This window comes from Pistacia vera, unplaced genomic scaffold (genome assembly GCF_008641045.1).
Source record: "Pistacia vera cultivar Batoury unplaced genomic scaffold, PisVer_v2 Contig2, whole genome shotgun sequence".
Taxonomy (NCBI): Eukaryota; Viridiplantae; Streptophyta; class Magnoliopsida; order Sapindales; family Anacardiaceae; genus Pistacia; species Pistacia vera.
In genome coordinates, this window is record NW_022196001.1 from 96,379 (window position 1) to 124,318 (window position 27,940).

Genomic DNA, 27,940 nt, shown 5'->3' on the forward strand with positions numbered 1-27,940 from the left:
TAAAGGGTTATCCTATTATAGCACAAATTCATAGCCTTTGATTCACTATAATCCAACAGATTTAGATGAAAAGTGATAATTAGTTATTTTTCAATCCTAACTAAGCAATTTTTAAACCATTGGATTATCATAAATCAATGGTCATGAATTTGTATTACAAATCAGTGTCAAAATTTTGTATTACAATAACATGACCCAAAAATAAATATATATCTAAATACTAGTTGACACTGGTCCTTATGACAAATAGCTCAAACAAATATTAAATACAGTATAATTTTCTTTATCTCGTAATATTATGTTTCTGTCTGATTCTTTCAACATAACATGTTTTAAATTGACTTTCCTAAATAGAAACTTCACAAGATGTCTTGTCAGCATTCATGTTCAGTCTGTGTAATGAATTCAAATATCAAAACTCTCTGCACTCAACCTGTTGAGCACGGATCAGAAATTAAAATCATGGCTTCTTCTAGACTGCGTTGCTTTCTTTCTCTATATTTCATTTACCATTTTGATCTCAGCAACCAAAAACTCTGTACCATGACTGTTATGTCAACAATGGTACTTATACCACCAATAGTCCTTACCAGGCAAACCTCAACGAACTCCTAATTTTAATCAACAACGCTACCCCCATATACAATGGATTTTACCATTCCTCTTATGGGGAGAGACCTGACAAAGTTTATGCAATTGCAACCTGCAGACCAGACATGGAGCCGGTAAGTTGTCGCAATTGCCTAAATGCAGCAACAAAGAACCTGCTATCTCTCTGCCCCAACTTTCTCATGGCGATCGGCGGATATGATGATGGAAACTACAGTACTTGTATGTTACGTTATGCGTTCTATGACATGATTGGCATAATGGAAACTGCTCCTCATTTTTTTGTGTACTCAGAAAGTAACATCTCAAAAAAAGTGGAAGATTTCAATCAGATACGGCAGAGCTTGTTGACGAGGATGATAAGTGAAGCTGTAGCTCCCGGTTCTAAAAAATATGCCACTGGAGAAGTGGCAGTTTCAGATATTGTAACATTATATGGACTTGTTCAGTGCACTCCTGACTTGACTGAATCTCAATGCAATGATTGTCTCCTTCACGCTAATAAACTTATGCCAAACTGTTGTAATACAAGTCAAGGAGGAAGAGTTATTACCCCAAGCTTTAGTTTCAGATACGGGACAAACAAATTCTACAAATCTTCAACTGAAGGACCTCCAGTCTCCTTTCCTCCACCATCAACCAACACCACAACTCACAAAGATATAACTATATTTATGAGTTATCTTTACAACTTAAAATTTTTTTGAATAGGTTTTCAAGATCAAAGTTCCCCTGAGTAGGCTTAAACAATTTGTAAGATTCTAAAGCTTCAATAAAGTTACTTCACTGTCTTCAGTAGTTAATGATATCTAACTTTGGCTACTCAACAAGTTTTAATCTCAACAAAAATCTTGGATTCTGCAGGAAAGAACATTTATCTTATCATCATTATTGTGGTTGTTACTTCTGTGATACTACACATAGGCATCGTCATCTTTTTAAGATGGAGGAAATCGGAGGAAGATGAAAGTAAGTTAATTTTGCTTTTTTACTATTTATTCAGAAGACTTATGCTCTTTTCTGATTTAATGGAAGTTAGTTTCTTGAGCTTGAGTAATATACCTCCGAAAATCTGGTGGGAGTAACTCCCGAATACTGATTTCAGATCAGATGTTTGAGCATGTAAATATAAAGTATTCGGCTAATATAAGTAGCTCATGAGTTGCCATTCACGTCACTTTCTAAGACTAAACTCTTGTTGTTTTGTTGTTGCTTACTTCTTGATCACATAAAAATGTGGAAGAAATTAAAGAAACAGAGTCCTTAGAGTTCGATTTTGGCACCATCAGGACTGCCACAAATAACTTCTCTGATGACAATAAGCTTGGACAGGGTGGATTTGGTGCGGTATACAAGGTAAGAAATTTCAAAGTAAAAAGGTGTTAAATTCAAACCTTAGATATGCCAAAAACTTTGGAGGCAAGCTTTCACATTCTCTCGATATGCCAGGGCATGCTATCCAACGGACAACAAGTGGCTGTAAAGAGACTATCTACGAATTCTAAACAAGGAGAAGTAGAATTTAAGAATGAGGTCCTACTAGTTGCCAAGCTTCAGCATAGAAATTTGGTAAGGTTACTAGGCTTTTGCTTGGGACGAAAAGAAAGGATTCTCGTCTACGAATTTGTGCCTAATTCAAGTCTCGATCACTTCATATTCGGTATGGTTGCACTCATGATCTCATTTAGGAAGCATGCCTAACAAAGATTACCTTAAAATACTCTGTAATTTACTGAAACATCTCAATGTTTATAGCGATCTCATGCATCTGGATGTATAAACATATTGTATATATGATTATGATGAAAGCTTGAACTAGCTATTCTAGCTTCGTTTACCTGCTTTTTCTAGGTATTCTTTTTTTCAAATTCAAATCCTATTATGTTACAAATTGTAGATCCGGTCAACCGTAAACATATGGACTAGAAAAGACGTTACAAGATCATAGAAGGCATTTCCTGAGGACCACTTTATCTTCATGAAGACTCTATACTTCGGATTATCCACCGTGATCTAAAAGCAAGTAACATTTTATTAGATTCAGACATGAATCCTAAAATTTCAGATTTTGGCATGGCAAAATTGTTTGAAATGGATCAAAGTCAAAGTGATACAAGTCGAGCCGTAGGGACTTTGTAAGTATAAGAACAAGGATACAAAAATGAATACCACTATCATTTAATAACTGCAAATTTTTTATTTTCCTGATGATTATATGTAGTGGATATATGGCTCCAGAGTATGTAAAGCATGGAAGGTGTTCAGTTAAGTCAGATGTATACAGCTTTGGTGTTTTAATTGTAGAAATCGTAACTGGTCAAAAGAGAAGTGGTTTTGGAAGCAATGAGGAATCAGAGGACCTTGTAACCTATGTAAGTCAAAAAATACTATTGCTCTATTTCACTTTGAACAAGAACTGTGCAAAATATGAAGTTTGTGAATTTTGTTATCATTTTACAGGCATGGAAAAGTTGGAATGAAGGATCAATCTTTAATTTAACAGATCCTACTATAAGGGATGGTTCAACAACAGAAATGATGAAATGCATCCACATTGCGTTATTAGGTGTTCAGGAAACTGTATCTGACAGACCAAGCATGGGTTCAGTAGTTTTCATGCTTAACAACGACTTTGTCAATCTCCCAGCGCCTTCAAAGCCTGGATTCTGTATGCAGAGTGTAACAGAACCAGAGACTGACATCATCATCTATAGAGCATAATGGGTCAACTAACTTAGATCGACATAGAATTCAAGTTGTCCCACTATCACATAATGATGTTTCAATCACCGAGCTATATCCTAGATAGTGTGAGTGATGGAGAAATAATTATTGAGAATTTTTTTGTGTTTATCTGTATCACGACTCTGGTCTGTTATGTTATTTCGAGTCTAAATTTTACACTCTGCTCCGATATGTGTTGATTATAAACCAAAACGGAGTTATTCTCAATTAGAGATTTTATCAATGGACATTTCCGATAAGCATTTTCAATGGCTTTAGTGGACCCAGATATATAAATGAAAGGAAAATAAACAAGCAAATAAAAATAAATTAAATCTAACACACCCAAACAACCCACGCCCTATGCCTTCGTATTTCTTGTTGAGTTCAATTTTGGAGTCCATCCATGAAATTGAAGAGCAAATCATCCTCACTCATGTCCACCAGACGTTTTGTATTATTAGAATCCGAGTTTTCCAAGAGAATTTCATAAAAACCATCACCTGTACAAATTTCAGAATACTCCAAAACTTCCCTAAAAGTTTCGAAAAGAGGAAGAGGAATCTGGATACATGAGAAGGGATTGAAAAGAAAAGGATTGACCTTTTGATCTAAGAGAATGAGTCATCGGTGAGATGATCCAATGCGACGCCGCTTGCCAAAGTTCTCCGCCACACTATTTTTTTTGTACGTAAAACTCATTCTTATCGACACAAAAGAAACGGCAACCGTCTATATCTGCACCTTCTTCTGGTTTTGAAGGGAGTATGAGCCAAGGAGCCAAGCTATACTGGGATGATATAATATGTTGTTTCACGATGGGATGCCAATAAGAACAGACGGTGCTTAAACGGAGTAAATCAAGGTGAGTCAACCGCTGTAGGATTAAAAGCAAAATATCATCTGGAAGTTGAGACCAATCTGGTGATGATGATAATGTTTTTGAAGTTAATGGCAAAAGTTGCTGCACTTAGTAGTCAACATTTCGAGTTTTGGTAGTTCTCCGATTCCTTCAAGAACTAAAATCTTTTAAGAAGTTGGGACAATTTCCAGAGGTAATGAAAGAGACAAACTGAAATCACCAAGGTGCAGTGCGGGAAACTTAAGCAGTTGCACTAATTCTCAAGTTCCTCATAGGTAACATTTTATGTGTAAGTAAATAAAATCATTTGCTCAGAGAAACGAAATTTAATATGTCATACACTAGACAATACAAATTACTTTATTCCATTCGAAATGTATATTGGAAGTTCAAAACAAGAGCCAAAATCTTAATTTGATGCCATAAAATTGTCCTCATGGCAGTGCAGATTTTAAGGATTTTGTGAAATTTTCAAGCTCTTTCATTCCTTCCTCTGGAGATTTCGCTTCTCCCAGTAGCTTCACCATTGCACTCCCAACGATCACGCCGTCAGCTCCCCACGCCGCCAACTGGAGCAACATTTCATATTTGAATAACACATACATGGAGGCATTAACAAGCAATTATTTAAGCATTGAGGTTTATGCTTCGACACTTACTTGTTTCACATGCTCGGGCTTCGATATGCNTTGATTATAAACCAAAACGGAGTTATTCTCAATTAGAGATTTTATCAATGGACATTTCCGATAAGCATTTTCAATGGCTTTAGTGGACCCAGATATATAAATGAAAGGAAAATAAACAAGCAAATAAAAATAAATTAAATCTAACACACCCAAACAACCCATGCCCTATGCCTTCGTATTTCTTGTTGAGTTCAATTTTGGAGTCCATCCATGAAATTGAAGAGCAAATCATCCTCACTCATGTCCACCAGACGTTTTGTATTATTAGAATCCGAGTTTTCCAAGAGAATTTCATAAAAACCATCACCTGTACAAATTTCAGAATACTCCAAAACTTCCCTAAAAGTTTCGAAAAGAGGAAGAGGAATCTGGATACATGAGAAGGGATTGAAAAGAAAAGGATTGACCTTTTGATCTAAGAGAATGAGCCATCGGTGAGATGATCCAATGCGACGCCGCTTGCCAAAGTTCTCAGCCACACTATTTTTTTTGTACGTAAAACTCATTCTTATCGACACAAAAGAAACGGCAACCGTCTATATCTGCACCTTCTTCTGGTTTTGAAGGGAGTATGAGCCAAGGAGCCAAGCTATACTGGGATGATATAATATGTTGTTTCACGATGGGATGCCAATAAGAACAGACGGTGCTTAAACGGAGTAAATCTAGGTGAGTCAACCGCTGTAGGATTAAAAGCAAAATATCATCTGGAAGTTGAGACCAATCTGGTGATGATGATAATGTTTTTGAAGTTAATGGCAAAAGTTGCTGCACTTAGTAGTCAACATTTCGAGTTTTGGTAGTTCTCCGATTCCTTCAAGAACTAAAATCTTTTAAGAAGTTGGGACAATTTCCAGAGGTAATGAAAGAGACAAACTGAAATCACCAAGGTGCAGTGCGGGAAACTTAAGCAGTTGCACTAATTCTCAAGTTCCTCATAGGTAACATTTTATGTGTAAGTAAATAAAATCATTTGCTCAGAGAAACGAAATTTAATATGTCATACACTAGACAATACAAATTACTTTATTCCATTCGAAATGTATATTGGAAGTTCAAAACAAGAGCCAAAATCTTAATTTGATGCCATAAAATTGTCCTCATGGCAGTGCAGATTTTAAGGATTTTGTGAAATTTTCAAGCTCTTTCAGTCCTTCCTCTGGAGATTTCGCTTCGCCCAGTAGCTTCACCATTGCACTCCCAACGATCACGCCGTCAGCTCCCCACGCCGCCAACTGGAGCAACATTTCATATTTGAATAACACATACATGGAGGCATTAACAAGCAATTATTTAAGCATTGAGGTTTATGCTTCGACACTTACTTGTTTCACATGCTCGGGCTTCGATATGCCGAAGCCAACTGCTACTGGTATAGTTGATGCCTATGATAGAGAAGTAAAACAAGTATATAACTTAAGCAATAAGCTGATTACAGGAGGCAAATTTTTGCTTGGAAAATGAAAATCATTTTTAAATCATTAAGCACCCTGATTCAAACGAACATAATGTCCTTGGACCCATGAAACATGTGACCAATCACAAAGAAGAGAGCTTTTTGTGAGAATTCAAAATGTAGTTCTGGTTTTGATGAGAGTGACAGCATATATACATTAATGGAACAGGGTAGACAATCAATCGACTATTTGGAATGCTAGACATGGCTGTGATACAACAACCAACAAGAGAACGCATTTACAGAAACAAACCTCTTTGATTTCTTGGATAAGATTTTGAACTCTGTCACTGACAGATGCTCGTGCCCCCGTAACTCCAACTGAGCTTACCTATCATTCCAGCAAAATATAATAAGGATGTTAAAATATTATCACAAGTTTATCTTTCCTGGAAACAAAATTCAACATGGATCAGTGGAAATTAAAAGAACATGATAAAGAAATTGAACTTCAGAAAGAAAAGATCTTACAAGATAGATAAATCCCTCTGATACTTCAACAATGGATTTCATTCGATCTCTTGGAGTAGTGGGAGTTGTAAGTAGAACCTAACGACAGCATCAGAGAAAATAGAAATGATGCACTGCACATTTATGATGAATAGAGTAAAGCATGGTTTAGCCAAGAATACAAGGTTTAGAAGAATTAACATGGCGTCACATATACCAGTTATTATGATGTTATTCATGTGAGAGTTCAATTTGTTCCATAATTATGCCTTAGAAGTGTTGAAACCAGCTTACAGAATATTACAAACAATGTCCCATGGCCCGAAATCAGTAAACATAAGCATTGAGACAGATATTCCAGCAACAAATAAGCTTAATGAACCAATATAATCCACTGTACCCTCCAATCAAAATTAAACAAATAAATTATATTTCAAAAAACTTATTATGCATCCATCTTATTATGAAAGCATCATGCTGGAAATGCTTCATCCATAAATCAAAACGCAAGAAAAATAATATCTATTAGTAGACATACCAGCTCAATATTATGTTTAATGGCTTCCTTCCTTAAAGATTCAGTCTCCTCTAGAGGGACATCTGGAACCACAAGCCCTGCAAACAAGTTTGGAATCATTGACATTAGTCCCACTAAATCAACTTCCCCTATTTGTGTAAGTAGATGAGAGAAACAATAACCGACATTAACAATAATTGAGCCAAAAACCATTCTGATAAGATGTCAGAGTTATAGGATCCACCAAACTGACTGAACAAACTCCCTGGAACAAGTCTATTCATTCCAAATCTTTATGAAGCCATTATATGGGCACAATTTTTCCATTAAACAGGAATGGATGGACTCTCTTGCGTTGTGGTGGCAGTCAAATTTCAAGATGCAGGCATACATGCATTTTTCCGCATTACAAAGAGTGTTTCATTACAATAGAAACATAAACCATATGAATTATTCAAAAATCAGAGTTGATTTTCTTTATAAAAAGAAAATATCAATGAATTTCTAATAAGTATTTCCGAACTAATTTGACTGAAATTGGTCAATGTATTGGTAGTTAAACCCCATGCCTCACTTCATGATATCTAAGAGTTGATTAATACAAAAAGTTTGACAAATAGATCTGATAACATCAGACTTGAAATTTATAAGCTGGTGGAAAAGTCAATACATTACCGTGCACACCAATATCGCTTATGGTGGACATAACCTTCTCCACTCCACGCCTAAGAATTGGGTTGTAATAAGTAAACAACGCAATTGGACAAGATAATTGCGGAACCACCTGCCCAGTTAACAGTTAACTCAAGGATGAAAACATTTTACTCAAAAAATGAGAAATGCTCAACAGAGAATGGAACAAGTATAAGAAAGTGTCCATCTTCAAGTTCAAGAGATATAATGCTACTATAAGGAATATAAATTTGAATATAATGCTACTATAAGGAATATAAACTTTTCAAACCACAAGCAAAGAAGTAGTTTACCCTGTTAAAAAGAATGTAATGCAGTCAAAATACAGCATCTAATAAAACACAGTAGATGTGCCAAAATGGTACATCCGAATTACGAAAAATATAAGCCTGACATTCTGAGATAGGCAGGTAGTCTGGGATCACATTATGCTCTTACCTCCTTCAACATAGAAATAATGGCATTGAAGTTGGTCCCTCTTGCCAAGGAACGTGTTGCTGCAGCCTAAACAATTTTTTTAACAATATGATTAAAAAAGTGATTAAGAAAAGCAAAAAGAAAAGACAATGTAGCGTTCCCAAACCTGGATGACTGGACCATCTGCCAAAGGATCAGAATATGGAACACCCAATTCAATTATGTCTGATCCACAGGAATCAAGCACCTTCAATGCTTCCGCAGTGGTTGAAAGATCAGGATCACCAGCTGTGATGTATGGAATAAGGGCCACCTTCATATAGAATCAAGATATATTATGGAAAAACCGGCAGCTTCACACAGAATCAAGATAATCATCATATAATTTTTATGAGGTCACAGGAAACTTTGGGAAAAACCATAAAAAGCCATATCCATATAGAACTCACACATAAATTTAGGTAAAAATAAACATATTGATAGATCCATTATAGGATTAAAACGCTTTTCACTACTTGGAATTTAGAAAGATAATCACATTAAAGGACATTGGCATTTTTGTTAATATTTTCAAAAGCATAGTAATTATGTTTAAGCATATTCTAGAAACTCTACAACCCCATTTTATTTTTGAGAAATAATCTTATTAAATTCTGGTCTTAATGAGTCTTTTTAAATGTCTCAACTGCTGGTGATACAAAAACTCACTAGACACAAGAAGTACAAAGTTGTCAGCAACTTGGCCAAATTCACACAATCCTTCTCAAACTCACAACTTGTTGCCTTAGACAACAACATTACTGGTAAAAAACGGTGCAATGAGAGGCCATGCATAATGATTTAACCACAGGCCTGCAACTCAAATTGTGTATTTAATCAGAAAAAAAAAAAAAAAATGTTTAGCACCAGTAAAATTACAACAAAAACACAAACACAACATTCAGAAGATTGTCACAAAGTCATCATTTTTAAAATGTAAAATGCATTATCAACTACTAATAATGCTTTGAAAAATAAAACGAAGAGCATCAAAAGAGTAACCATTTCAAATAACATCAAACAAAAATCCAAAACACACTAAAGTCAACCCACCGGAGTTACATTACAGGCAATCGATCTTACAGAAACAACCCATAAAAAAATACAAAATACCCAGTTAAAAGAGCCAAAAGTAGAAGCAAAAAATAGAACTTACTTTGCCTTGTTGTTTCAATCTAGAGAAAGTTTCAGCAAGACCAACAGAGGAAGAAACGGCGAGAGAAGCCATGGGAGCGAATCTTTTAGCGGAAAGTGAAACAGTGTGAGAGGTAAAGCGGGGGAAAGAATGGGAACCAGATGTCTTTAATTGAAAGAAAGTGGAAGGTGCCTTTAGAGCAGCAGCCATTTGAGCGTTTTGCGATGAGAATTTGGGTGTGACATCAAGGGCGAAAGCTGTGGGTTTAAGTAGTCACCCGCATTAAGAAGCTGCCATTTTAAAGGTTTTAAAAATAGCACATTTTTGGTATATTTGCGTTTCTTGTTTCATTTGAGTTAATATCGTTTACTCGTATTCTGACAGGTAACATTTTAGTCCAGAAGTTTTGAAAATAGTGATATTTACCTCTTTATTGCCTGTTATCATTACAATAAAACAAAAAATAAAAAGATTAATTGCCAATTTATGCCTTTTGTTAGGGTATTATATTTTGATAAATTGGTGAGATAAGGAAGATGAATGATGATAGATAACACTTATACATGGATTATTAATTTTGCCTTTCATTGGTTAGTTTTCATTTTCAATGTAACATGCGGAGTTAAATGTCACTATTCCAAAAGTTTTGGATTAAGAGGAGTTAAGACTTTTACCAGACCTTAGTGGCTAAAATCATGCAACGGACCATCCAAATCCTTAACGATTGTGACCTCAAAATCCATCACCTTTTCTGTTACTAAAAATTCTATCTTAGGTAAAACAAGTAATTGGGAATATATGTTGATCATCCTCATAACCATAAGCTCTTTTAAATAAACAAAATTTTGTTTGGTAAATCATTTTATGAAATGAAATAACCAGTAAATGGACCCATCTCAAAGGAATTAACTAGTAATGGGCTTGGAACGAGTAGGTCCAAAGATCAGCCCATGGAGGCCCAAGAGATACCTGCATCGATGCGAGGTTTTGTAGCGGGCCGAAATCCGCAATCAAATCCAAATCCAAGTGGTTTCTGGACCTGCGGGCCTTTGGTTAAGTTGAGATGGGCCGTGACGGTGGCCATTTAAAATCTCGCATTAGCTGGCTTGATGATGATTTGTGAACAAATTTACACGTATTGTCAATTATTGAGGCTAAATTTGTATGCTAATGAATGTATTTTATTGAAAAGAATATATTTTTTCTTAACTTGTTACGCTGAGTATCCTATCCTATGTTATCTACACAACATTAAATCAAAACACAATCCCAAATCCAAAGACAAAATCAGGTTTGTGATTCGAGACTCATGATCTGCTAGAATTTTCAGTTGAAAATGTTTGGACACTGAAAAAATGAAAGAAATTTAGAACTCTTAGAAAAATAAATTGGCTCGTTTTTTGATCAATTTCATAATATAGGTCCTCCTTTTATAATCACACAAATTATAAAATTTTATTACTTATATATATATTTTTTGGTAATCGGGGTGTCGGGGTTAGCTTACGTGCATATCAACTAGTCATTGGTCCATTGAACACCTTACAAACTCAAAGAACCATGTAAGTCACAATATTAATATTATAGGTGGCTCCTTTTATAATCACACAAATTAGAAAACTTTATTATATATATATATATTGGTAATCAGTGGTGTCCGGATTAGTTTGCCTGCATCTCAACTAGTCTCTGGGGTCTATTGAACACCCTACAAGCCTAAATGATCATGTAAGCCACAATGTTATTATGATAAGTGACCTCAAGATTTAAACCCAGAAACTCAAGAAATTGAACACACCTCTTTGATCGTCAAGCCAATCCCTTTGGATTTTATATTTTTTAAATTAGAATATTGAGAAAATATAGGCTTCGTTTGGCTCAAGTTTGGGAATACTACTTTTAGTCTTCCCAATAAAGTTAAGCAGTAAAATGCCCAAAAACTTACAATATTATTCAATATTATTCAACTTTTTTTAAATCCCTTAAATTTGTTAATTTAATTAAATACCTCTAAATATGTTTTTTCGAAATTGTAAAAACACCCCTAAACCCACATTATACCAGATTCTGGCCACCACTGCCGGAAGTTGGCCGGAATCTGGTAGGATGGCACACTACCGGCTGGATCTTGCCGGTAGTGCGCCGATCTAGCCTTTTCCGGCCAGATCCACGGTGGATCTGGCTGAAAAAGGCCAGATCTTTGACCATAACCAGTCGTCAACGACGACCAACATATGGTCGTCATTGACCATCAACGACGACCGTATCTTTGGTCGTCGTTGACGAAGATCTACGGTCAGATCTGGCCTTGCTGGCCAGATCCATCGTGGATCTAGCCGGAAAAGGTCATATCGGCATACGACCGGCAAGATCTAGCCGGTCATGCGCCGATACGGTGACTTCGGCCACTCTCCGGCGGTGGTGGCCGGCTATCCGTATTTGATAGGTGGGTTGAAGGTGTTTTTGTTAACTTTTAATGTTTTATTATAGGGGTGTTTTGTAAAAAACAAACACAGGAGGTATTTTATTAGTTTGTAAATCTTACATCGTAATACCCGCCCAATTCAACTTTTTTTTAACTTTTTCCAAAAACGTAAAAATGTGAACCAAACGGATAATTTCTAAACCTTTTTAGCTACTACTTTGACTTGAAGAAAACAATTACGTAATGAAGTTGTTTATGTATAAATTTGAGTATGTTACGTTATAATGTAGTAAAGTTCAAACGTGGAAATTCTAGTACTAGTTTCGTTAGTGGAAGTGGAATTAAACCGTTCTATTCTCACAAATGCTAAATCAACTTGCACCGGAAGGGAAACCACTCCAATCGTACAAAATACTTGTATACTTAAAATATACAATTAGAGTGGTGTTATTTGAGCCCCGTTTTAAATAAAATTTGTTAAAAACTTAAAATTATATATATATCATATTTTATTCCATAATTATTCATTCTATTAACTTTTACAATAAGCATATGAATTTAGTGGCATCAATTTGTGCTTGATCCATATGTTTTTGAAGGATTGAAAACAAGTTTTTAAAAAAGTGATAAAAATTTGAAGATGAGGGATAATTTTGGAATAGGAAAGGAGATATTTTATAAATTTAACTTGAAATGGGGCGTGCTAAGAGTTTAAATGGGGCTCAAATAACGTTACTCTAATTAAAATAATAATAATAAAAAAAAAAACATTACATAAAGTTTATACATGGTTCCATTTGGTTATATATACATATATATGTTTTTTTTTTTTTTACCGGGGTATCCAGGCCAACTTACGCGCATCTTAACTAATCTTCTGGGCCTAGTGAATACCCGATAAACCCAATATATTAGATAAACCACAAATTTAATTTGTGTTTAATGATCCTAAGGTTTAAACCCAATAAATCAATAAAGCGAGCAAATCTTCTTAACCATTAAACTAACCCTTTAGGGTTGACCAATATATATTTATTAGAAACTAATCCAAACCAATTTAAATCAAGTTGGTTCAATTTAGATTAATTGCCTTAAGTGTAATAATTTTGTTTTCAAACTTATATTACAAACCATTTAAACATTTTATTTTCAATACAATTAATTTTTTTAATTAAAAATTCATCTAATTTTGATTATAAATCTTAATAAATTTATCAAAATACCATTGTCATCTAATTTGGTTCGGGTTTTTCAAGTTGAAGAGTAAACCCAAACCAACCCTACTTAATTTTTTTCTTGGTTTAATTTGATCCAATTTTCTATTTTAGCATCTCAAGACCCGAATTCGTTTGATACGGTTTCATTTCAGATTTTTTTCCCACCCCTAAGTCCCTGACCCATAGTTAGAGTTAGCGATGGACTATGTCGGCCCACGGCACGGCACGATATGACATAAAAATATACGAGTCGTGCCGTAGGCCTTAAAAAAGGTACGTAGGCTGACACGTCACAATATGAAAAAAATAAAATTATAAGAATTTAGAAATTAATGAAAATGTATAATAATTTTTAATTTTAATTTATAAGTTTGTATTTATAATTTATAATTATAACTTATAAGTAATAAAAAGTATTGAAATTTAGTTAATATTTCAATGTCTCGTTATTTTATTATATTTTATAGTGATTATATATTTTTTAAATTAATATAAATATAAAATATCATTAAATATAATATATAATATTTTTTTTATAATAATTATTAATAATAAATCAAAATTACTATAATTTATAAATATTTTTACAAAACATGTAGGTTGACTTATGACACGGTTCATTATAATGAACCGTGTCGTGGGTTTTCAAATTTGGTGGATGGACACAATATGACAAGACACAAATTTTTATGGGCCTTGATATGGCACCGCTTACGACACGATAGACCTTGAATTTGTAAGGCACTGCACGTCACCGCCACTTCTACCAATAGGTAATGGGTAAAGTAATCAGCTTAAAAGCGTCGTCGTTTTCAGAGAAACATAAAAACCAAAGAAAGAAGAAAAGGGTAGCTTTGTAATATAGATAAAAGACAGCCCCTTTTAAACAAAGTACAACATTTTTAAGCAGGATAAAGCCATTCTCTTTTGGCGTCCCTTTGTCTATTTGCTCAGAGTAACTTACCAGTAGAGAGGAAAAAGCTCAGCTCAGCTCAGCAAAAAGTTGAAAACTTTGATTGAAAAATCCATCTTTCTCTTACATTTTTGCATATACATGCTTTGGTAACTCATTCAATTAACTCATCCTTGACTCAATTGAGTCTAACTTCCATGGCTAATAACCCCAACGACCCTCCAACCGATGATTTCCTTGAACAAATCCTCGGCCTTCAGAATTTCGCTTCGGCTGAGTCCGGCTTGTCTGGTCCCGACGCCGGCTTGGGTTCGACGGCTGGAGCTGCCGCGCCGATGATGTTGCAGCTGAGCTCCGGCGACGGCTCCAGCCACCTCTCGGCGCTTGGAGGCGGAGTCAGCGGTGGGTTTCACGGACAGGTGTTTCCTTTAGCGCTGAGCTTGGAGCAGGGTAAAGGAGGGTTTTTAAAGCCTGAGGAAGCTTCGGGAAGTGGAAAACGTTTTCGTGAAGAACTCGTTGATGGTAGAGCTTCTACTGTCAAAAATGTAAGATTCGTTTTTGAATTTTATTTTATTTTATTTTTTAAATAATTAGTAAAAAAATGTTTTTTTAGTGTTTGCGTATGCTGACTTACCTGACACTCAGTTGAATTGCTGAGGGGAGGAGTTTTTTTTTTTTCAGGCTTTTTAGTAGTGATTTATTCATGAATTAAATGTATTTTCATTTTATTTTGGGCATTGTTTACATCTTGTGAGCAGTGAGTTGCTTAGGGGATCAGTCAGACTATTTTTGTTTGGTTGAGTTTTTTCTATTTTTTTCTTCTTCCAATTTTAGTGATGTTTTGTTTGATTGCTGAGAAGACATGGAAAGAAACAACAGCTAGAAACTTGCGGGAGGTTTAGTTTTGGAGGCTACTGCTGTGACTTTTAAGATTCCGGGGCTCTATCAGACAAGGAAAACAATACAAGAAAGACCTGTAGAATCATTGAGAATTGATATAAATCATTTGGAGGGACAACTAAAAACTGTTATATTTTTTGGTTTTTGATTGAGAGTAAAACTTTGTTGTGTCTCCTATTCCTTTTTCTGTAGCAAAAGTAGCTAACCAGAATATCTCTTTTCTCGTAAGACATGGGGCTTTAGTAATGGAAAATGTTGAATTTCTCTCGAATTTATTATTTAGGAGGCCATCAGGGAGATTTCTAGTTGATTTCTTCATTCTTCTTGATTCAAGGGTTTTTCACATTGGAGTGTGTCATTTGGGGTGGATTTGCCTGTTTGTCTGCAGTACTTCATTTTTAAAGGGTTTGATGTTTCCCTGTCCCCAAATTATGCTAGTTGAACATTTGAATTGTATAGGAGAAGTCTATCTCTCATGCACCATGTTTTTTAGCAAAGAAAGTGAAAAAAGATAATGTGGGAAAAAAGATATCTGGAACTGGATATGTTATATTGTTAAAATTCTAATAAAGGAGTGATTTTATGTCTGTAAACAGATTGGGGATGATTTTAATCCCATTTGTAGATTCGGAATTTCTTTGAGGTTTCTCCAGTTCTCTCATGAACTATACTAAAACTGTTCTAGCAAAACTATGATTCAGTGGGAGTGAGGGGTTTCAGAATCGCTCTCCCATTTTCCCGAGGGAGAGAAACCACATGAGATGAGTTACTTTCCAGCTATTGGAAAGATTTGAATTCTGCTTTTTTGCTGTTGTGTTTTTTGTTTCACAAGCATTGTTAATATTGCTTTGTCTATTGTGTCATCCAGTTTCTTATACTCTTCAAATGATATTGATGAGGTTCTTTTGAGCCTATAGTTGTTTCAACATAGAAATGTAAAGGTTACATCTTAGCTGTGCACTCTTCTTCCCTTGGCATCATTGCTATGTTATTGTTGAATGTTGCATTGGTGTGCAGTGTTTTCAATTTTATTGATTAATTTTCAGTTCTTGTTACTTCTTGTCTGTTACTTCCTATAAGAAGCTCTTATATGTATATATATACATATAAAAATTTCCTTTTTTATTGTTTTTAGGTAGGGATGAAATTTTGACTTCTGTAATAAAATTGCTAACCTTTTGCAGGTGTACCATGGCCAACCAATGCCCACACCTGTTCCTGCAGCTCCACATCCTCCAGCAATGCGCCCTAGGGTGCGAGCTAGGAGAGGACAGGCCACAGATCCACACAGCATTGCTGAACGGGTAAGACTATTTTAGTATACCTACAAAACAACTGCAGAATATCTCAAGAACATTGAAGTGGCTGTCAGTTTCTGAGATTGTAAAATAATTGAATGTGTGGTAACTATGGGCATGGGATTAGATCCAATGGATTAAGGTATCTCCATGAGTTGTACATAATCCACTCAAATTGGTTTCCAACTTGACTGGTTTATTTACGCTTATCCATGCATTTTTTCCTCACTCTAGTAATTTGATAATTGTCAATGCTTTCTCCTTTCGGTTCAGCTGCGGAGAGAAAGAATAGCAGAACGGATCAGGGCACTGCAGGAGTTAGTTCCCAGTGTTAACAAGGTGAGTGGGTGTTCTCTATGTCATTTCATGAATCATTTTGCCAACTAGGTTTTGTTTCCCTCCTCTTTTGGTTCAAGCATTCTGCAATTTCATATTTATTTCTTATGTTGGAACTCTATCCCTTAGTTTATGGTCTAGAAGAGAAAAGGGCCAATAACAAATTGTGGTACCCTGCCTGAAACAGTAAAGGAGTTTATGAAATTTATGTTATAACATTATAAGAATTTGGCTCCTTTCTGTTATTATCAGCTCTATCCACTTATAAGTTTTTTCTCTCTGTATCTTGTTCCTTTCCCCTACATTCTTTTCCATTACTGTACTGTAGGTTTTATAATTTTTTTCTCTCTGTATCTTGTTCCTTTCCCCTACATTCTTTTCCATTACTGTACTGTAGGTTTTTGTTAGTCTAAATATCAGAAAGAGTTTTAGCCATCAGATGGTAATGTCACAGCTCAATTGTGTGTTTTAATTGTTCACATTTCTCTGGTCAACGATACAGACTCATACCCATTGATTAGGTGTGTATGAAGCTCATTCTAAATGATTTGTGCAAGTTTCCCACTTCCAAACCTTAAAAGTAGGTTTGACTACTGTTTGTGTGCATCTAGCAACAGTTTTGGAACTTAGCTTTTTCAGAATAATTAGTTGGTTGTCTCCTAGAAATAACATTTGCCTCAAGTCTTTCCTTTGATGCATAAATGCTCTTTGGACTGCAACCATCTGTTTGATAAAATACAGAAAACTTCGCATGCATTTTTGTGGCTTGTTTTCTATTATATACTGGATCCTTTTGTTACTTGTTTCTCTCGTCAATTTGCTTACTGTTATTGAGATCAAATGCTTATCTGGTTGGTTTAGAAATATTTCATCTAGTGATAGACAGGTAGTTGGGGGAAACTGTTATTTTCTTATTATGGTCTGTATAAGCATTGGATCTCTGAGATCTTGATTTTGAACTTTTGACTTAATATTGATCATAATTGTTAACCCAGCCAGAACCATATAATTGTTGTGTCTGGAGAATGGTTGGAGAATTGGTGTTCTGTGGTAGAGTTTTTGGTGAGGCTTTGGTGAAGTTAACGTCTAAGTTTTTCTGAGCATAATTATCATTTCTTCCCCCCTCTAATACTAACGTATTTTTTTTCACTTGGTAGACGGACCGGGCTGCTATGCTTGATGAAATTGTGGATTATGTTAAGTTTCTGAGGCTCCAAGTTAAGGTAAAGTAATCCCATTTTCCTTTTGGGTTCCATAATATATTATTTAAATCCTGGTTGTTTAGTGTACAAATCAAGGGTCTGTATCTTTACTCATAAAGCTTAAGTTTAGACAATTTAAGCTTCAAGTGTTAAGATTTGGCTTCCTCTGTATGCTCTAGTGACTATGTTCTATCTTACTATAGACTCCTTTCTTTTTGCAATAATGTGTGTTGAATTATCTCTGATATGTTTCTTAAAAAAATCTGTTACCTGCCTGACCAATCTGCATTTACCCAAGATTCCTATTTCCGTCTCATCTAAACAAATACCTAATGTCAATTTAGTAGCTTGTAATATTTTAATGGTGGTGTTTCACATGAATTATAGTCATTGCTTTATATGTATTCTACTTGATACTTTTTGAGTAAATCTTTTGTTTGAAATTCTATTCCTAAGGAGCCACTAATATTGGTACACTATGTTTACCGTCACAATTATATAATTACCTCTTTGAACACGGATCAGTCGTTGAGAATAGAATACCTCCACTCCATGTATCACGTTATAGCGTTCCTTTAAAGGTGAATCATGCTTATATTGAGTAGACTAGTCAATGGCTTCTTGTTGGTGTGTGCCCCCACATGCCCTGCCCCCCCGCCCCCCCCCCTCTTTCCGAGAAAACTAAGTCTGACTCGTCTGAGCACCAATGGCAATTTTGGATTGTTTAAAGCTTTTGTTGCTTGGTCTTATTTATCAAATTGACAGGTTTTGAGCATGAGTAGATTGGGCGGAGCTGGTGCAGTGGCTCCACTAGTAACAGATATCCCACTATCATCAGTTGAGGTATTAAACAAATGATTGATTATATATGCAGAGGATAAACAATTGTTTCTTTTCGCATGTCATTTAAAACAGGTTTCTCTTTTTTTAGGATGAGTCTGGTGAAGGTGGAAGAAACCAACCAGCCTGGGAGAAATGGTCAAATGATGGAACAGAAAAGCAGGTAGCAAAGCTGATGGAAGAAAATGTTGGAGCTGCAATGCAGTTTCTTCAATCAAAAGCTCTCTGCATAATGCCAATCTCATTGGCGACGGCGATTTACCATACTCAACCTCCAGATACCTCACCTATTGTCAAGCCAGAGACTAATCCTCCTTCATAGATTTTAAGCAAAAGGGTATTCCCTCCCTCTATGGTCCCATCCAAAAAAGCTCACTAACTTCTCCAGGGTCCCACTCCCACAATTCACATTCCAACCAACCCCACAAAATAAGTTGTTTACTGGCTTCAAATTGCAATCAAAGTCAGATGCCATAGCTCTTTGCTTTTTTTTCTTTTCTTTTGTTCTTCCTTTTCTTTACAGCTTTTGTCAAACAGGGTTTTGATGTCAATGCCTTAAAAAATACGGGCAGGGCCTTGATGTCTTTACCAAGTTCAAGTAAAGAAGAGGAATTGTCAAAGTTCTCAGTTGATATGCTCTGCTTTTTTGCATCAATGGTGGGGATGATAGTGGGAAATGATGGAAGCACAAGCACTTTTGTAGTGGGCCTCTAAATTTTGTTAGTGGAATATGGGACCTTCTAAAAGGGATAGATAAAGTATATAAATTTGTATCAGTGTAATTTAGATGGAATGAATGAATGGAATGAAGAAGAGGTAGAATGGATAATGGTTGGCTGTTTGAAAATTGAGAATTGAAAATTGCTGGGTGTAGTGTTGCAGTCCAATAGAAAATTATATAGTGCTTGCTTTGGTTTAGAGGGCGTGGGTTGTGTTTCAAAAAGTAAAATTTGACTTCTTTATATAATTCTCCCGAATCATTATTGGAGTATAAATCATTAGAGAGAGAATAAGAAAATAATAGTCATTAGTGGGCTGGGCTTAGGTTCAATAATTCATCTCCTAATTGAACTTTGATTGATTTTCTTAATTACGAAATCATTAACAGCATGACCCAAAAGATAAACTTGTTTACTTTTACTTCATACAACATAATTCTCTCTTAAATAAAGCTAAAAGAGGTCATGCTGCTGAATTCTCCCACTGGTTCATTCCATACAAACCTACAAATTGCTTGGTGTTTGGACTTTTTGAAACTAGACCAGCAAGACTGCCTAAAACCCTCAGTGCTGGACTAAAATTTGAGTCAATTTTTCCCGTGGTGTGGGAATGGGAATGGCAATGAGAGGAGTGGAAAATGGGAACGAGAAAAGCAATGGGAACGCGCAGTTGATAAGCAGTTCAGGATGACTGCCTCTTTTTTAGTGTTTGAACATTATACATCACCATCTCTTTTCTAAAGTGGGAGACCAAACATTTAAGATAATAATAATACAGATAAGAGTTCCTCATCGGTCAAAATGATTTATCATCAGACTTTGTTCATCTAGTGGGAGTTACTTTCACATGCTGCGGCAATGTGCAAATTCAACAGACATAATCACTGCAAATTGAGAAAGCCTAAATTTATTTATACGAAAAACCTAAGCCCTTCGACAATGACAGTCATATTAGAGGAGACAATCCCGCTGATCCACATTTTAGTGGTGCTTATAAAATACGTATCATGAAGCATAAAGCCGCGGCAACTCCGAAAATCCGTTCTCTTCTCATCATTGCAAAAGCACATGGGTGTTTTAATGGCAACTATACCACTATCCAGCAATATAACAGGGACAATGGGGCATCCACATTGATAATCCAACTTAAAGTTAAACAAGTCATCTCATAACTTGAAATAAGATGGGAGTTGTATAAAACTGAACAGCTACCAGAAATCAAACTGGCAGGTATAAAAAAATGGTTGAGCTGAACAAATTCAAAGAGCATACAACCTACACAAGCCTGACGACTTCCAAGCTTTGCATTATTGGAGACGCATGTACCCAACTTTAGCAGGCATCAAGATCACGGCATGGAGGAGGTTTTGGTTCACTTAGCAAAGTAGTGTTTCCTCCTTCTGGTCCACCCTTAATGCGATTCGGATTTTGAGTGCCAGGCTGAAATATAGAACGGAAATTATACTATATAGCATTAAAAACAATAAACAAACTCAGAAAACTTACTTTTGAAAACAAAAACAAATAGTTTGCACTAAGTTTCCTTACCGGTAGCTTCTCCCCCCTTCTTAACATCTCAACTATCTCAACAACTCGTTTTGGGGTCACATCTTCCTGCATTTCACAAAAAGATCATCATAAAATTCCCAATACTTCTGATTACTTGTGCAAAAGTACATAATAACTTGGAAAGATCAAAGGGGATATTAATTGGACTGACATAATAATTGTAAGTATATCCTTCTGATCCATTGGAGTAATCGGCCACTGTAATCATAGGAGCATTTACACAACATCCCTGCAGAAAACCAACTCCATCAAAAAAGTACCACTCAATCAAAACAAATCTGACTGGCTAAACTTACAACAAGGGACCTAATATTTCCCTCTAGTTTTAGTAGAATAACATGCATGTGATTGGTGATAAAAGGGTTCCCATGAAAATACTTTTATACCAAGAACAAGTAGCAGTAAGTGTATCAAGCTAACCAGGTAAGCTATAACAACATTAGCTAACAACTAGTTTTTCATAATTTTGCTAAAACAAGAGAAGTTCATAATAATATGCAGGTGAAGACTTACCATGCATTCCATTTCTCCAACGGAAAACAAACCATCTTTTGTTACTTCTGCACATCACAAATAAAACTTGCTCACTCTTCACATGCAAATTAAAATCCACATGGGTTTAGCATGAGGTAAGATGAAAAACATCAAAAGAAGTACGTTGCACAAAACCCACCATTGCGCTTGACTCCCAAGTGTTTCAATAATGCATCTTCAATTTCACGTGAACCACGTATCATACAAGGTGTTGTACCACAAACCAATAAGTGGTACTTGCCCACCTGAAAACCCATTACACATATTCATGCAGGTCAGCTGCAACTTTTTTCATTGCTATGGTTGATGAGATGGCAACAAAATGTAATAAATAAAGATCCTTTCTCACCTTTGTTCGGTTGAACATTGAATAAAATGTAGCAACCTCGTACACACGGATAGGAGCAACTTCTATGACCTTAGCCACCTGTATCATCCATTAAGAAAACATTAATTAAAAAAAAAAAAAAAAAAAAAAGGGAGAGATAGAGACAAGACATTCACGTAGTCTACTACTATGTGCCTCATCTTTGTTAATTAACTCGTTGATACAAATTCCAGAAATTGTTCATCTCTTCAGTTTAGCATTATGTCTCTGCACACAAGTATACTATAGTCTGGCGAGAAATGATATGTGTGTGGATAAAAAATGAGCATACTGAAGTATGGAATTTTCCAATTAAGTGAGGGCAGTTTACCCCAAATCGAACCAATCTAATCCCTTACAAGTTTATGATTCATTTTGAAACAGTATATATATTTCTAGCTACATATAAGATAAATCATATGTAAATACAAAATACACTAGCACAAAAGGCCACAAGAAAATATTTGAAGCTTTGGACAAGCTAATTGTGTTTTCACTTCAACTCATCTGACATGTATGATGAAATCATTAATCTAATTCTTGTTATCAAATTTATCACCAAATTACCAAATGGTTGCAGACACCAACTCAATGATATTGATATATGTACACTCTCATACGAAAAAAATCATGAGACTGCCATATTTTTCTGCCCAACATACCGCATTCATAGCAGAAACAGGAAGCCACCCTCCATGCTGCTGCTGTGCAAGATCTAGCAGAGGAATAACTGCAGATTGCTTGTAATTGGATGGATAGTGAGATAATATCTCCCTAACCTATCAAAACATAAGTTAACATTAGAAACATAGAAATTAAAAGTCATTAAATGTTGCAAGGTAAATCAATGATGCATTAGTTAGAAAAGGTACAGGTAACAGCTTATATGGGGTTAAAAATCATTAAGAAAATCTCAACCATTGTTGAAGTCAACATGAAGAATATTAGAAGAACCTTTACAGGATCACAGGAAAATCAATAAGGCTTCAAGCATCATTAATTTTATCCACCAAAGAATGAAAGAGGCTAATCAATCAGCTTGTCCTAAATTAATGATAAAACTGGTCATTTAAAGTAACTGTTTATTTACACAGACATCAGCTAATGACAAACTAGTTTACACAACATAGCATATAGGCAAAGGGAAAGAAGTTCTTTTCATATAAGCAATACTCCTACAGACTGATAAAAAAGAGAAAGTATCTACACTCCTACAGTATTAGTTGCTTATAAGGTAGAAATCTAAGTGATAGGAAGAGTCAGCTAAAAAGTGATCCAACAGGCTGGACACTGTCAGGTCAGGCAGAGATCAGAGACTTGGTCCTCAACATTGGTTGGGTGTAAGAAAATTCATAGTTCTTCTTCAGTTGGCACATGGCCTTGCAATTTTACACAGTATGAGATGCCTAAAACACCTCAAGTTAATGACTACATAAACTAGACTTTTAGAAGCTGGAAAATCTAAAATTATGATAATGTCCAGAGATCTTTGAAGTTTCAATGTACAATGAAATACACTTATTGATTAAAAGTCAGCAAGCCTTGTATTAATTTTGAAGTTCATGGTAGTCAATCAAACATGGTCAAAATGGCATCTGATCTTACCACAAGTGAGGGTAAAAGGATAGGTCACACGTCCAATACCAATTAAATGTGTGGGTATTATTAACCAAGCCAAAGAAAAAAAAAAAGGTTTGAAGTTCATAAATAAAAAATAACTAAATCATAGCGGTTCGTAGATAACATCCCAGTTGAAATTCCCGCTCTAACAAACATCAAATCTTCTATTAATACCTATACAAGACAACATCACGAAGAAAACACACTCCTGGATTTTAGGATCTAACTAAATCTCTAGTCTTGCTAACTATATGACAAATATTTCCTCAATTACAATTCAGGATTTCAGAGCCATTTTCCAATTCAAAGGCCATACTCATCATATAATTTGAATATTCTATAACACAACAACACCCAAAAAAAAAAAAAAAAAAAAAAAATTGTTGGTAAGTATTCAATAGTTTACAATGCAATTTCACGCAATTAGTGAATCTATTATCCTTCTTCTCTTCCTTTTTTTTTTTTCTCTTTCCTTTTTCGCTATTCTCTTGGAAGAGGGATTCACCCAACAAGCATATATTCTTTTCTATTATGACTACCACTCGATGAGTCAGGCACAGGTGAATAATTTCAATGCACTAAGTAGGATAAATAGGCTACTTTACAATTGATTACTTTATAAGAAAAAAGCCAAGCTTGACAGACACGTAGACAGACCGAATATAAGGAGCTTCACATAATGCATGAACTGGTTTCATAGTAAACCATGCCAAGATTCCAAGCTCTAATACCTGACTCGGCTCTACATTTTTCAGCCCTAAGGATATAATGCCAATACCTCAAGTAAAATGGAATTAACATTTAAACAGTTTGAATAAGCATGTTGATACATAGACTGGCCCCATAATTTTTCGGAATGTTACAAGTGGGAAATAACCACGTTATTCTGGAATTTTAAAGTATCAATAATGTTTACGCAATGTCATAAAATAAGGTAATTTAAGCGAGTGGCGCTAATAATTTTATGTAATACAGTTTAAATATTAAAAAATCGAAATGCTTTCCCTCACCTTTTCTTTTTTTCGCATCAGAGAACCCCATGGAAGGTCGGGATTGTTATCAGGAGAATCAAGGTGCTTCACCAAAAAAAAAAAAAAAATCAATAAACACGAGAGCTAAACCATTTCGATATGATCAATTCACTTATAATTCGAAACTCACGTAGTTCAACGCAGTGGAGAAGGTCGAGATGCCTACACAAACAAAAAGAGAAATAAGATCGAATGACGTGTTTGGATGACCAGAAAATGAGGGAAGAAGGGGAAGATATAGAGAGAAAACCTAGGAGATAGACGGAAAGCTTGACGGATCTCGTGAAGACGCTGAGCACGACACGAGCTAGCATTTTTGAAGAGTTGAAGAGCGAGGCCACAGATTTGGGACTGAGACCATAAAACTGAGAGAAACGACTCAATATCTGATCAGTATGTTCCAATGGTCAGGGATGCGTAGTGCGCACCTGACGTGTGGTAGGCGTGGGCTCTTATGACAACAGTGAGACTTGGGCTTTTTGAAATTATGAGCCCATTTTACACTTGGTTGAGGCCTAAGCCTCTTTGTGAGTTGCAATTCTTTTTTGTAGCTATATTTTAAATAAAATATTAAAAAAAACAATAATATTATACTTATAAAAAATCTTATAAAGGTTTTCATTTATTAAAAATCTTATAAGGTTTCATTTATTAAAAATCTTACAAAGGTTTTCATATAAGTGAGGTGACAAAAAATAAATGAAGAGTAATATAATAAGTTAAAACTTATTATATTTACTCTTCTATTTATTTTTGTCACTCACTTTGTATGAAATCTTTGTAAGATTTATTTGTAAATATAGTATTACTCGTAACAAAAAAAAAAAAAAAGGGTCAAGTTATTGTAATACAAATTTTTGATATAGTTTGTGACACAAGTCTAATAGCTTAAAAATTGTTTAGTTGACATTAAAAATTAACTAACTCTAGCTTCTCATTCAAATCCGTTGGATTACATTGAATCAATAACTATGAATATGTGTCACAAATCTATGTCAAAAATTTGTGTTACAATAGCCTAAGCCAACAATTAATTTAGGGTTTGGATATATATATATAGTCAATTCAATAATCATACTTCCCTGAAATGTGCAGGTTTTATTTAAAGTAAAAATTCCAACCATAAAATCCAATAACTTATCGATTGTACTCTTAATGAAACAACAAATAATATATCACTAATATATAATGCTAGACTCGATAGTCTAACCCGAGCCTAGCATTTAGCAATATACTTTAACAGTTTAATTAAAGCATGCTCGCCCATACTGGACCAGGCTAAACTACACAATCTAGCGTATTATGACTACTTTTGTCCTTGATATATTTTATTAAGGAGAATTAGGTTAAATCATGTAATTTTGTGGTTAAATTTGTCCTTCAAACAAACCCTTAACATTTTAAAAATTAAAATTAGTAGATCTGGGGGAATATTTTAATTAATTTCTGTATATACTTTATGATTTTTCAAAACTACACTTCTTAACAATATTTTTTTCTTTAACTTCAAATGAAAATTGAATTTAATTGGAAAAGATATTTTAAATTAAGTGATGCAATAGCCCCCACCTCTTATCTTAGTTGACCCCAATTATTATTTTCTACTTAATTACAATTTTATCCTTTATAAAATATTACTAAATAAAAGTCAAAAGTATTTTATACATAATTCATTTAGAATAAATCATTTGCTATTAATTTAAAATTTAAGTTTTTTTTTTTTCCTACATCATAAACCCTAGTTTTATTTTGAAATAATCAAAGATAAAATGAGTTAGATCAATAACATATATGCATTAAATTCTTTGGGTTTATTTTATCACATTTTATTGTTTTTAACTTTCAACTGATTTGCATATTTACATAATTTATAAGTTTTTCATTCTTTTTTTCTTTTTAAAGAAAACAAATGTGATGTCAATATGCACAATTGTTTATATACTTGATTGATAGCGAGGCTGACCCCTGTCCCTGTCCCCATCCCCGTCCACGCACTACGGGAAAAAATCCTTTTACTCGCCTCATTCTCGCGGGAGAAACTCCCTTTCTCGTTCCTTGTCCACCAAACCCCATACCAAAAATTTCCTGTACTTTTGAAACATCCAAAGAAAAGGTTTTCACAAACTTAACTGAAACTAGAAACTTAAACAACAAATTTTCTAACTCTCAACATCATCACCCCAAGAAACCATACAAACTATCATGTCATTACATAAGGAAGGTTTTTTTAACATTGCATCATGGAGGATATACTTCCATAGCTTAATAGAGTTGTCATGACTTGTAAACGCCACCATTCATGTCATAAGTGACTGTGCCAATGTTGAGATTATATTGTCATGAGCAATAATTGTCATGCTCTTACTCTCAGCCATGTTCCACGGCTCCAATGACTTATGACTGCATCCAAAAGTTGACAAGGAAATACAAAGTTAGTGATATATCAACGTAAAATGACACACTATCCTATTCCACTTAAACCCTACCGCCACTACAAACCTAACACAACTCCACACACACTATAATATCATCTTCCTGACATTGAAAAATTTCCACAAATACCAAAGCAAATGTGAAGTGGAAATATCAACAGCTAAAGAAAACCATAAACACTGTATTTTTAAACCCATGCCAACTACACACAAGAGTTTTAATAATGATAGAATTTAAGGTAGGCATGACTCCTCACAAATAAGGCCACGTTGAATGGGAGGATTGCCTTATCTTATAAACTAGTGGGCTTGAGCGTGCCTAGTCAGTGTAGGTCTCCAACACTCCTCATGATTAAGCCTAGATGTTGGGTTATGCCTGTTGATAGAGGTAGTTGCTGGTTCTAACTCCTTACCCTCTAGTCATTGATGTAGCATGGGATAGCATAGTAGGAGACACGTAACACCAGAATAGCATGGGGTAAGCATAGACCAACAGGTAAACATCAATGTAGCATGGGATGACTTTTCTTTCATTTTAATTTGTTTTATTCTAAGTTATCATTTTCATTTTTAATCACTATCCAGTAGACTATTTTACTTTTTGTTATTATCAAGTAATTAGAGTCATGACAATAAATAGCCCCTAAGAGCTATGTAATCGGGCATCCCTTATCTAAATAAACAATTGTTATTCTTTATCCTATACTCAGTGCTTGGAATAGTTTTAGGTTATTTTGCTACTGCAAATATCTTGTTTGGTAGCATTTTTCCTCCAACGAATCTCTTCCGCTACGCCATTTGGTATCAGAGCAATGTTTTTCTTTGCTAGTCTAATGGCTGAATCCAACCCAACAATTGTCCAACTCCTTCAAGCAATTCAAGAACAAAACCGAGTGTAGTAAGAGCAACAACAACAAAACCATCATGAGATGATGACATTGTTGTG

General features: G+C 35.0%; 3 protein-coding genes and 1 pseudogene across 3 annotated transcripts; 2 read left to right on the forward strand and 2 right to left on the reverse strand.

Moving 5' to 3' along the window:
- Positions 1-716: 716 nt before the first annotated feature.
- On the forward strand, positions 717-3,512 carry LOC116128350 (annotated as a pseudogene).
- Positions 3,513-5,861: 2,349 nt separating this feature from the next.
- On the reverse strand, positions 5,862-9,858 carry LOC116128384 (tryptophan synthase alpha chain-like). The gene is made up of 9 exons (XM_031414091.1): positions 9,613-9,858; positions 8,584-8,730; positions 8,439-8,504; positions 7,983-8,091; positions 7,329-7,405; positions 6,812-6,889; positions 6,594-6,671; positions 6,210-6,269; positions 5,862-6,119 (listed from the first exon to the last, which is right to left on the reverse strand). The coding sequence occupies exons 1-9, from the start codon at positions 9,799-9,801 to the stop codon at positions 5,985-5,987; spliced, it is 939 nt and encodes a 312-aa protein (XP_031269951.1). The 5' UTR covers positions 9,802-9,858; the 3' UTR covers positions 5,862-5,984.
- Positions 9,859-14,216: 4,358 nt separating this feature from the next.
- LOC116128378 (transcription factor UNE12) lies at positions 14,217-19,596 on the forward strand. Its single transcript, XM_031414086.1, has 6 exons — positions 14,217-14,691; positions 16,231-16,350; positions 16,618-16,683; positions 17,838-17,903; positions 18,648-18,725; positions 18,814-19,596. The coding sequence occupies exons 1-6, from the start codon at positions 14,344-14,346 to the stop codon at positions 19,042-19,044; spliced, it is 909 nt and encodes a 302-aa protein (XP_031269946.1). The 5' UTR covers positions 14,217-14,343; the 3' UTR covers positions 19,045-19,596.
- A 615-nt stretch (positions 19,597-20,211) lies between these two features.
- LOC116128351 (NADH dehydrogenase [ubiquinone] flavoprotein 2, mitochondrial) lies at positions 20,212-27,933 on the reverse strand. Its single transcript, XM_031414064.1, has 11 exons — positions 27,843-27,933; positions 24,802-24,948; positions 24,693-24,715; positions 24,542-24,607; positions 22,574-22,690; positions 21,894-21,971; positions 21,684-21,789; positions 21,524-21,570; positions 21,162-21,239; positions 20,990-21,055; positions 20,212-20,881 (listed from the first exon to the last, which is right to left on the reverse strand). The coding sequence occupies exons 1-11, from the start codon at positions 27,931-27,933 to the stop codon at positions 20,774-20,776; spliced, it is 927 nt and encodes a 308-aa protein (XP_031269924.1). The 3' UTR covers positions 20,212-20,773.
- Between the last annotated feature and the right edge of the window lie 7 nt (positions 27,934-27,940).

What these genes read in the sequence shown, in the direction of transcription:
- LOC116128384 (XM_031414091.1), bottom strand. Translation starts at nt 9,801, where the DNA reads ATGGCTGCTGCTCTAAAGGCACCTTCCACTTTCTTTCAATTAAAGACA. An exon ending in CAGATGGTCCAGTCATCCAG is followed by an intron (nt 8,505 to 8,583) that starts GTTTGGGAACGC and finishes AAAATTGTTTAG; the next exon opens with GCTGCAGCAACACGTTCCTT. An exon ending in TTATTTCTATGTTGAAGGAG is followed by an intron (nt 8,092 to 8,438) that starts GTAAGAGCATAA and finishes TTAACTGGGCAG; the next exon opens with GTGGTTCCGCAATTATCTTG.
- LOC116128378 (XM_031414086.1), top strand. Translation starts at nt 14,344, where the DNA reads ATGGCTAATAACCCCAACGACCCTCCAACCGATGATTTCCTTGAACAA. An exon ending in CACACAGCATTGCTGAACGG is followed by an intron (nt 16,351 to 16,617) that starts GTAAGACTATTT and finishes CTTTCGGTTCAG; the next exon opens with CTGCGGAGAGAAAGAATAGC. An exon ending in TCCCACTATCATCAGTTGAG is followed by an intron (nt 18,726 to 18,813) that starts GTATTAAACAAA and finishes CTCTTTTTTTAG; the next exon opens with GATGAGTCTGGTGAAGGTGG.
- LOC116128351 (XM_031414064.1), bottom strand. Translation starts at nt 27,933, where the DNA reads ATGTCATCATCTCATGATGGTTTTGTTGTTGTTGCTCTTACTACACTC. An exon ending in TCTCCACTGCGTTGAACTAC is followed by an intron (nt 24,608 to 24,692) that starts GTGAGTTTCGAA and finishes TTTTTGGTGAAG; the next exon opens with CACCTTGATTCTCCTGATAA. An exon ending in CAATGTTCAACCGAACAAAG is followed by an intron (nt 21,790 to 21,893) that starts GTGAGAAAGGAT and finishes ATGGGTTTTCAG; the next exon opens with GTGGGCAAGTACCACTTATT.